Genomic DNA, 10,925 nt, shown 5'->3' with positions numbered 1-10,925 from the left:
GACATGCATTGGAGGCTATCGGCATGCCTAGGTAGCACCCGACATACATTGGGAGATCTTGGTGCATGCTAGTAGCTACCGGCATACTTAGGTAGCACCTAACATGCATTGGGAGCTCCCAGTGCATGTCGGTAGCTACCGACATACTTACGTATCACCTAGCATGCATTGGGAGCTTCGAGTGCATGTCAGGAGTTTCTTAGGTAGCACTCGGTATGCATTGGGATCTCCTGGTGTATGTTGGTAGTTACTGGCATACCTAGGTAGCACTTAGTATGCATTGGGAGCTCTCGATGTATGTCTGTAGTTACTGGCATGCAGTAGAAGCATCCGGCATGCATAGGTAGCACTTTTGGCGTACATTGGATGCTCCCAGTGTATGTCAGTATCTACCGGCATGCATGGCAAGCTACCGGCATGCCTAGGTACCACCCGGCATGTTTTGGGTGCTCCTGGTGCATGATGTTGATAGTTACCGGCATACATTGGAAACTACTAGCATGCCTATTGTAAGATTCCTCCCTCCAGCTTTTGAGGTGTGCAGGTGTAAGAAACTCCCCTTCTGATCTTATAATTATTTCCCTCTCTGAAATAAAAGAAAGATCCTGTTTTACCCTATTTTGGCCTTGAGAGAGAAAATATCTTAGGGAGAGGTAATTCAAAATTGAGATATTTTTGGATATAAAAATCCTCCTAGTGTCTAAAATGGTTTCCCTTGAAACAGAAATTCAAAAAGAACTTTCCAATGTGCAATTGGAATTAATTGAAAATAGTTAAAAAGGACCTTAGCCTAAGGGTCCAGATTTTCAAAAAAATTTGAATTATGCTCCAATTAAGGTTCTTATGGACCAATAAGATTAATCCAAATGTAGGGAGGAGATAAATTGAAGAATAAAAGAAAATCTCCCAAAAATGAGTAAATACTCACATAAGATGAAGAGTTGACTAAGGACAAGGTTATTAGTTAAAAAAGAAGAGATATTTAGAGGAAATGATGCATTTTGACACCTCAGTGTGGGGATTTCCCCTCATGAAGGAGACACCTATTTCACATGCGTGGAGGAGTTTTAAACTCATAAATAATGAGATATTTCATCTCTCCTCTCTCCTGTTTCAACTAGATCCAAAAAGTAAGCTAAATTGACATAAAAATGGTTAAAAATTGACCAAACTGATCTGGAAAATTCTAGAATCAGTTTGCTTGGTTAGAGACTCATTTTTTCCTATAAATAGAAGCCTCCCCCTTTGTAAAAGGTTAATAGTATTTATGCACTGTTACTTTACTCCTCCCCAGAGCCAAAAACATTGAATTCACTTGATAATTCAATTGTTTTTGACTAAATCCTCTACAAAGAATTGGTGGCCACTCTTGATCCAAACAAGAGTAGAACCCTCAATCCCTCAAGCCAAAGGAAAGCTCACAAAACTCTATGTAAGTTAATAATTCTACTTTTTTTTTAAAATTCTAATTTATGGTTTTGTGATTTCTTGCTTTTTTGATGTGAATATGGATGTTATGCCTTGATGAAAAGGCCACCCCCTTCTCTTCATTAAGAATTCAGCCTTTCTTTTTCCTAAAATGAGTAACAAATAAGTTAATTAAACTTTTCTTATTGTTTACTCTTTAGAAAGTGAAAATTGAGTAAATTAGAGTACTTTACTTCAAATTGGGATTATTTTTTTAATCTAACATCAATGTAAAAATTGAGAAATGGTCAGCCATACAAAGGAGGTTATGGTAAAATTTTCTTAAATTTTGTAGAACTAAAGTTTATCATTAGGTTATTCTAAAAGAGTAATCCCCTCCGTTTTGTGCATTCTAAAAGATTTATTTTTATATCAAAAGTTTTATTCTCATTAAAATTGAATTTATGCATAGAAATATGCATAAAAGATTTAATTTTATTTCAAAAGTGTTATTCTCATTAAAATTGAATTTATGCATAGAAAGATGCATAAAGGATTTATTTTTATTTCAAAAGTGTTATTCTCATTAAAATTAAATTTATGCATGGAAAGTTGCATAAAGGATTTATTTTTATTTCAAAAGTGTTATTTTTCTTAAAATTGAATTATGCATAAATAGATGCATAAAGAATCTTTATATCAAAAATTAGAATTTTCTTAAATTCTATGAATAGAAGTGATGTGAGGTGAATAGATGTGAATCAGATAGATGATTGGATGGATGGGTGTGATGTGAATAGAGGTGATGAGATGTGAGGTGAATAGATGTGATGAGATAAGATGTGAATCAGATAGATGATTGGATGGATGGGTGTGATGTGAATAGAGGTGATGAGATGTGTGGTGAATACATGTGATGAGATAAGATGTGAAACAGATAGATGATTGGATGGATGGGTGTGATGTGAATAGAGGTGAATAGATGTGATGAGATAAGATGTGAAACAGATAGATGATTGGATGGATGGGTGTGATGTGAATAGAGGTGATGAGATGTGAGATAGAGGTGATGAGATAAGATGTGAAACAGATAGATGATTGGATGGATGGGTGTGATGTGAATAGAGATGATGAGATGTGAGGTGAATAGATGTGATGAGATAAGATGTGAATCAGATAGATGATGATTGGATGGATGGATGTGATGTGAATAGAAGTGATGAGAATATTAAGAGACTAAGGTTATGTAGAAGGGTGAGAGAAGGGTGTGAGTGTGAATGGACTTGAGGTCCACTTGTTCACCTATTTAAAGGTGAGGCCATGAGGCATTTTGTATGAGAGCAAGGCCTAGTTGTATGTATAAGCAACTTAATAAGCAAGATATTATTCTTGTATTTTGTGAGTCTCTCCTCTTCACACACTTGATCTAGCATGAGCACCACGTTTTCTCAACATGGTATCTAGAGCTTAGGTGATTTGAACCACTTGTGGTGTAGATTAGGTCAAAAATATCCATTTTTTGCTTATCCTTCTTGTGTGGAGCTCAATCCTCTTCCATTAGAGACCTTCTACTAGCTTGTAGAGGCAACATCGTGGGGAGATCTCAGCTAAGGAAATGAAGAGAACCTCTGAGCGGATGATTTTGTACAGTCAATCTCCTCGATTAATCCGACGCTGCTGCGGCATTTGCTTCTGAGTGCGCCGCTTTCTGTTTTCTGTTTCGCTTGCTGGTCGTACAGCCATAGCCCGGCTGTAGACCACCATTAGAGATGGGCTCTTAGGGCTATTGTAGCCCAATTAGTGGAGTAGCCACAGCTCTATTTTGAGCTTCAATTGCCTACGCATTCGTCGTCTGGAAGCAAAAGATCAGGCGGGGGTTCATTTTCAACTTCAAGCTCTCCATTAAAGCTTCATTTTGGAGGTTTTTCTTGCTCATATCATCACCCCCTTGCTTTAATCACTCAAATGGTGTTGTGAATGCTTGTAGCTGATCTCTTTCTTGATTTTGAAGAGCCCCCATCCACATGAGATAGCCATAAGCCATAAGCCTCATGCTCAACAAGCTTCAACATCAACATCAATTTTTAAGCTTTCAAAGTGATTCAAAGTGTGCTTTTAAGCACTAATTGTATTGTTTAACACTAATTATTCGGTTAATCCAGCAAAGGGAGGTTATTATAAAGAGTTCTTAAACACTAATAGTGTTATTAAACACTAATGGTGAACTAATCACCAAAATAAGTGTTATTTTACATTAAAAATATGCTTTTTAGTACTAATTGTGTTTTATACACACTCATGGTGATATTAATCATCAACCAAAGTGTTGCTTAACACTAAGGTGGTTTTAACCATCAAAGGAGGAGGTCATTTACATTAAGAAGGCTCTTCTTCATCAACATGGAGGTCGGGCACACACCATAAGTGCCACATTCAAGTCTTCAAACCGCTTCTTCCAAAAAGAAATGGTGCAACCATGAACCAATTGTCTTCATCTCATAAGCTAAAGAGGTTGAAGAATTCTGGTTTTTTATCATGAAACTCAGATTTTTGAGTGTTCTTAAAGTTGGGCACATGTACATTAAGTGCTCATCTTTAATGTTTATGTGTATTACCCTTGAGGCCCTTGTTTGTAAGAGGCATAGGCATGCCATAAGCCATATGTTCTCACCTTCCAAGCCCAAGGCACTTTATTCCGCTGCATATTATGCATTTTCATCGTATAAGATGAGTTGTAAGGTTGAGCATAGAATCCCTAAATGCTCTACCTTGTTGGTTGTCATGATTTTAAGCATCTTTTGGCAGTACTTTCGTAAGAGGCATTGGCAACATTATGAGCCATGTCCTCTCCTTCTTGAGCCAAAGATGATAAACCTTATTTGTTTGAGTATTTACCTCAACCAATTAATCATTAAGCTTGTAACTTCAAACCCTAAAGGATATCATTTATCCAACATGCATAAAAGCTATTGTAATTGTGGAGTAGACACTGCCCTTGACCAATCCATAAGGCAAGTGGTAAGACCCTCCCTTTCCCTTCCCTATTTAAATCTACCTCATTACTCATGGAGGAGATATATCATTCAAGGAAGCATAAAGCATGTTGGAGGACCATCTAAAAGCAAACCATTAAAGCAAGGGTGGCAGCCTGCTTTTGATCATTGTGTGAGAATGGTCAAGGTGGAAAGCATATGGTGGAAGCAATGGCATGTATCTCCTAAGCATGTCATCTACAAGAAGCCAAGCAAACACAAAGACTGGGGTGCACCATCATTGAGGTGTACATTTTCATCGTCGACAACAAATAAAGACTTAGATGGCAACATTGTATTAGCCTCTAAGGCTCTAGGAACTCTTTTGTAAATCCTAGATAACCACACCTATATTCAAGCCTTGTACGCCTAATGTTATAAAGGCATCTTATGTCCAATACCACCTATTCCATTCTTTCATAGTTGGTATTGAGGGGGGGTATTAAGAGACTAAGGTTATGTAGCAGGGTGAGAGAAGGGTGTGAGTGTGAATGGGCTTGAGGTCCACTTGTTCACCTATTTAAAGGTGAGGCCATGAGGCATTTTGTATGAGAGCAAGGCCTAGTTGTATGTATAAGCAACTTAATAAGCAAGATATTATTCTTGTATTTTGTGAGTCTCTCCTCTCCACACACTTGATCTAGCATGAGCACCATGTTTTCTCAACAGAGAATATGAGGTGAATAGATGTGATGAGAATATGAGGTGAATAGATGTGATGAGAATATGAGGTGAATAGATGTGATGAGATAAGATGTGAATCAGATAGATGATGATTGGATGGATGGATGTGATGTGAATAGAAGTGATGAGAATATAAGGTGAATAGATGTGAATCAGATAGATGATGTGAATCAGATATGTGAATGAATGGATGGATGGATGTGATGTGAATAGAAGAGATGAGAATATGAGGTGAATAGATTATGTGGGGTGCTACCTAAGTTTTCTGGTAGCTACGGGCATCACCGAGAGCACCCAATGCATGTCGGGTGCTACCTAGGCATGCTAGTAGCTTCCAATGCATGTCGATAACTATCGACATGCACCGGGAGCACCCAATGCATGTCGGGTGCTACCTAGGCATGTGGGTTGCTTCTAATGTATGCTGGTAATTATCGACATGCATCAAGAGCTACCAACATACACTAGGCATGCCGGTAGCTTCATGAAGCTCATAAAGGCTGGATAGATAACTTTTATTTAGAGTTGGGGTAGACTAGGGAGTTTTATGAGAACTCCCCCCAGTTTGCCCCAACCTTTTTTTCTAGGTTTATTTTCGTTGCTTAGTAGCGTTATTTCGCTGATCAGCATCGTTTTTTCGCTATTATTTTCTCTGCGGGCAGCAATCCTGTTGTAGTGAAAATAGCACCGTTTCTAACAGTAAAATAGGCCCGACATCTTCGTATCCTTCTAGTAATAAAAGTGTTACTATTTTCGCTGCAAAATAATATTAGTCAATACACACAGATGATAAAACACATGAATCCTAACCATATCATACCAATGTACACTGTAAATTAAACACATTAATCCTAGTAGACATCCTACCAATGCACACATCTTGATTAAATATATTAATCATGGTAGATGATATAAAAGGCACATTCAAAATAGAATATTCAGAAATAAAATAATGGGCATCCCCACAGAGGTTACAAGGTCAAAATAAATATAGATCATGTTTTCGGTTTTCATTTTAAAAGTTCATTTGAAATGCTCATGGTTGGCTACAGGGATGATGTTAAGCAAAGGCCCCTTTAAAGTTGAATTCTCGCATAAATGTTGCACTAGCAAGGTATGTATACATGTTCATATGTCGATTTGACAAATTCCTAAATCACCTTCGAAGTAGAAAGGATTATAACCACTTAAAATTGTTTATCTCCTAGGTAATGAACACTCTCCATCTTTATAACAAGATCTCCCGATATATAGTTTATAGTCTGATTCATTATTGTCAAAATAAGGGACCAAAGCTCATCTTACACATCACGTTCATCTCAATCGGTATATAGGATATGTATTGTTGAATTTATAGTCTGCTTCAGTATTCTCAACGAGGGACCAAAGCCAATCTTACACATGTCCACCCCAAACCAAATCATTGGGCCCCATCAAATCATAAAGTGGATAATTTAGGGTTGAATTTTAGAGAAACACCAATTATAGGGAGCCATCAACGATTGGTGAATTTGAATCAATAGGTCAAGGCCAAGATTGTGATTTATGTCCAAGAGTATATGTCTAAAGTGCTAGATTTCTAATTGATAGCATGTCAAAAACTGGGAATCGTGACAACAGTGCCCCATGCAAACTAACACATTACTGGGAAAAGGGAGGATGTAATTTATGCTCATCTTTTATTGGATAGTCCTTAGAGCACTAGATAAGCTCAATCATGTTGAGATAAGCTCAATCATTACTTAACTAGTCTCACAACAACACAACTTCACAAGCACAGCTCAATCATGTTGAGCTATGCTTGTGAAGTTGTGTTGTTGTGAGACTTGTTAAGTTTCATTCAACAACACTGCTGTAAAACTATGCTCAGACATAGAACCAACAGAGTCAAGATATACAAACTGTGACTAGCATGAAAGTTAACCCAATTTGAGGGGTTGAAGTGCTGGGAGTTTGTACTATTATACACAGTTTTATTTCTCTCTCTTTCTCTCTCTCTCTCTATACATATTATATTAACCATGGACAACTAAGGCACAAGGAAAAAAACCCAAGAAAGTTGATGTGTAAAAGAGAAGTGTATTTCATTGCCCGATTTAATTACAAAGAGAGCGCCCCTTCTTATATTTTTAATGTTTAATAATGTAAGGTTAATATTTAATTGGGGGTGGTAGTTACATGGCCTTGTGTGAGGATGCGATCTAATCCTGAGCTGAGCAGGTTCTTCTGAATGCGTCCGCTTCCTGCTGCTGCTGCTTCTTCTTTCCTATGACAGCCTTGGCATACGCCATCCATACAAAGCTACTTAATCTGGCGGGGACAAGCAGGAGGAGCTCGAGGAGGGCCCGTGCTAGAGATTCAGCAGGCACATACCCCCTTCCCAGCACGCCCACCAAAAACCCATTCATGCTTGTAGTGATCAGAAAGTCTCCCCTCCTCACCCCTTCCATCGTCTTTGCTGCTACCTCCTCTGCCGACTCCGCATGGGCTCTGTCATAGAAGGTGATCTTGTTCAGGGTTGCAGCTTTGTCAGCTAGAATTAGAAATGCAAAGAAAACAAAAGAAAGAGCAGGAGTCAGCTCTACAATTGCACTTATTGGCCTTGGCTTATAGTCAAGCACTTACTTAGCAATATGGATCTATCTTAATTAAGGAAGAGCTTTAAGAAAGGGTTCTCATTATAGTAATAGGGTTTTTTTTACCTTCATTAAGCATTGGTGTCTCTGTGAAACCTGGACATACCAGGTTTACTTTGATGTTGTGTGGCATCAGCTCAAACCTCAGCAGTTCAGCAAGTCCTCTGAGGGCATACTTTGTTGGTGTATACATGTTTGTACCAGACACAAAGACCTGCACACATGTACTACTACAAATGTCAAATATGAACCCCCTCTCTGATCTATTATATCAAAGTTTAAGAGTAAACTGGGCACCCCTCTCCTGCATCCCATCAACAATCTCCACTGCCCATCATTTGACTGGTTACACATCTTAGTGTCCATGAGCCGGCCACCCCCAAGGGGACTGCGCTCTGCTTATTTTAACATTGAGATTCTAGACCATCCCAGCCGTGCCCGTGCAGGGGCTCTTCCATGGGAACAATTTATGGATGGGGTGAAATCCTGTGTAGATGACACAATCACGCTTCAACACCAGCTACTTACCAGGCCTGAAAGAGAACTCATAAAAACTATGGCAGATGGGTGTTGCATGCTCCTGGCCTTCATAAGGGGGAGAGTAGCATGCACTGGGTACACACACCCCAAGAGGTTGGTCCTGGTCACCACATCCAGCTCCTCCACTTTTACACTATCGAAAAGGCCGGCAATGCTCGTCCCAGCATTGCAGATGAGGATGTCAATGGGCCTCCACTCAAAACTCTCCACTATGGCTGCAGCTACAGCACTTGCATCACTCACATCCACTGCCTGCATTCCACATCCATGACCTTCGTTAGCATGCAGATTAAGCTCATGATAAAAACCCTGAGCTTCAGTATGATGAGTACAAGGGTAATTTGATTACAGCCCCTCAATCAGATTGCATGATTACTTCAGCTAAGGTATTAATCAATATAGGGTGAAGTAATTACTGTCATTAGCTTTAGTAAAACTGAATTGGGACTGGGTGCAGTGTAAAATATTGTGTAAGTGATGAGAGAGTAATAGAGAGAGAGAGAGGATCGAGGAGAAAGATGATACCTACCTTGAGGAGTATTCTGTTTGGGTGGAGGTTCAATGTGGTGGTGAGGAGCTGAGAGGCCATGGAGAGCCTGGATGGGGTTCTAGCCATGAGGGTGACAAAGGCCCCCTGAGAGAGGCATTCCTTGGCAAGGGCAAGGCCTATGCCACTAGAACCCCCTGTGATCACCACATGCTTGCCATCCAGGGAGCTTATGTGCCATGTTGAGCTCCTCAACATGCTGCTGGCCTTCCCACCAGAATTATTGCACAAGGAGAATATCCTCACCAAAACCAGCACAAACCCAATACCTGTTGCATAATTTGCAATCATACAAATATCCATTTTGCCAAATCTCCCACAGACGTCCTTGCAAACTATATATATGCAGCAGTATCATTAATTAGCAGTCTGTCACTGCAGTCTTTGCAGACTGTACATGCAGTCCCCCACAGTCTTTGCAACCTATAGAATTTAAGCAGTATTTCTAATAAAACGGGCCTGATCATAATTAAAGGAATAATGCTGGGGTGACCAATGATTAGCGAAGCCTATAAGCTGTAGCGGCTGTTGCCGCATAATTGCTTCTAATAACAATCATGTGTGATATTATAAGCATCTAATTCTGCATGAGAAGATATATATAGAGAAGATTTCAGCTATAACATATAAGCTTTATAAGCACGCTAGCTTGTCAATGATAACTTGTATTTTCAATTATAGCGTAAGCAGGCTAGCTTGTACGTTGCCTTTTTTTAATATTGATACAGTCTATAAATCAATTTTAAGCGCTAATTTGTACTGAAAGAGGAATCATTATTGTTGATTAATCTAGAAATTGGACGGCCCCAAATGACCACCCTATTAAGGATCAGCGATCAGAAAGGCATTAATCATGCACGCCATTAAGGACTAATGATGTACTAGTTGAGCTGAGCCGGCACAAAATCTGGATTAGCAATGTAATTAAGAATGTCGGAATGCACAGACCCTGGAGGGGAGTACATATTCAACGCATACCGAACAGTAAAATGTTAGTAAATCCTTAATCATTTAAGAATTTAATATATAATACTAGGCTATGCTAATGTGTTGGACAGCCTAAGGGGCCCGTGCCCACACGTCTTCCTTCTCGTGTGTGTACAGCCCACAGGTGTACGACGTTTGAAAGCTCTCTTGATTCAATGCTTACCAAACATGTGCGGACGTCTGAGCCATTCACATGCTCGACCGGCCTCTTTTTCAGCTTTGCTCGTGTCACAAGGGCCGGAGTCCAGAGCCAGGGAAATGTATGATATCACTTGATTTTTACAAGAGACCTATTTTGACTTAGTTTATTTACAGTTTTACATTTGCAAGAGGTTTGCTATTTATTAGCTACCAATGTACATATTTGAAACAATATATACATACATTACTAAAAACGCTTGAGGGGTTCACTTAAAAATATGACGCCCAGTTCTACCAAAGTTGTGTAGGGTGTTCACTCCAATCGATCGAGCAACTAACTTGTGGGGTTTGTCCCGCGGCTTGTCCACTGCCTATAAAGTGGCCAATATTTGGAAAGGGTGGTACTCCCTTTCGTGGTACTCTGGTGTGTGTGTGTATGTGTGTGTATGGTTAGTATGGTGTGTGTGTGTGTAGTCGAGTTGGTGAAACTCCCGTGTGCAACTAGGAATGGAATAAGACCTCATGAAAAAAAAAGTAAGTACGTGCGATCATTAGGAGGAGTTTTTTAAACCAAGATCTTGAGAGAAAATTACAAAAATCTACCTACATAATGGGGCTTTAAATGGCATTTTTTTTAAATCTGTATATTTATAAAGAAAAAGATTAAGTCTAAATTCATAAAAGGGTATTTTTTAATGCCCTTTGAACAAACGCTGTATGTAGGTCTTCCTAAAAGTACACCATCGAGAAAAAATGATGTATGTAGACCTACTTTATAGTACCCTCCCCATGTACACTCCCCATGCGGGTGATATGACTTGTCTTTATTAGTGGGACCAAGTTCGCCTGTTCCGCAAATGCTGAGAGAAAAAGCACTGGACAACTGCCTCTCCACCACTAATAACTTCCTGTCATGTGGGGAAACTTGAACTAATGTTTTTGGAGTGGCCC

The 10,925-nt window shown here is 39.3% G+C and overlaps 1 protein-coding gene across 1 annotated transcript; it reads right to left on the bottom strand.

Annotated features, from left to right (window-relative positions):
• Positions 1–7,182: 7,182 nt before the first annotated feature.
• On the bottom strand, positions 7,183–9,755 carry LOC147607610 (uncharacterized). The gene is made up of 4 exons (XM_086790377.1): positions 8,829–9,755; positions 8,288–8,551; positions 7,826–7,973; positions 7,183–7,656 (listed from the first exon to the last, which is right to left on the bottom strand). Exons 1-4 carry the CDS (start codon positions 9,147–9,149, stop codon positions 7,325–7,327), a joined length of 1,065 nt encoding a protein of 354 aa, XP_086646503.1. The 5' UTR covers positions 9,150–9,755; the 3' UTR covers positions 7,183–7,324.
• Between the last annotated feature and the right edge of the window lie 1,170 nt (positions 9,756–10,925).

This window comes from Cibotium barometz, chromosome 55 (genome assembly GCF_041138505.1).
Source record: "Cibotium barometz isolate CiBa-2024 chromosome 55, ASM4113850v1, whole genome shotgun sequence".
NCBI classification, from domain to species: domain Eukaryota; kingdom Viridiplantae; phylum Streptophyta; class Polypodiopsida; order Cyatheales; family Cibotiaceae; genus Cibotium; species Cibotium barometz.
The sequence above is the reverse complement of the archived record's forward strand: the minus strand, read 5'-3'. Positions and strand labels throughout refer to the sequence as shown.

Coding starts and splice junctions, on each gene's coding strand:
- LOC147607610 (XM_086790377.1), bottom strand. CDS start 9,149: ATGGATATTTGTATGATTGCAAATTATGCAACAGGTATTGGGTTTGTG. Junction 8,552..8,828: donor CAAACAGAATACTCCTCAAG/GTAGGTATCATC, acceptor TGTGGAATGCAG/GCAGTGGATGTGAGTGATGC. Junction 7,657..7,825: donor GACACCAATGCTTAATGAAG/GTAAAAAAAACC, acceptor TTCTAATTCTAG/CTGACAAAGCTGCAACCCTG.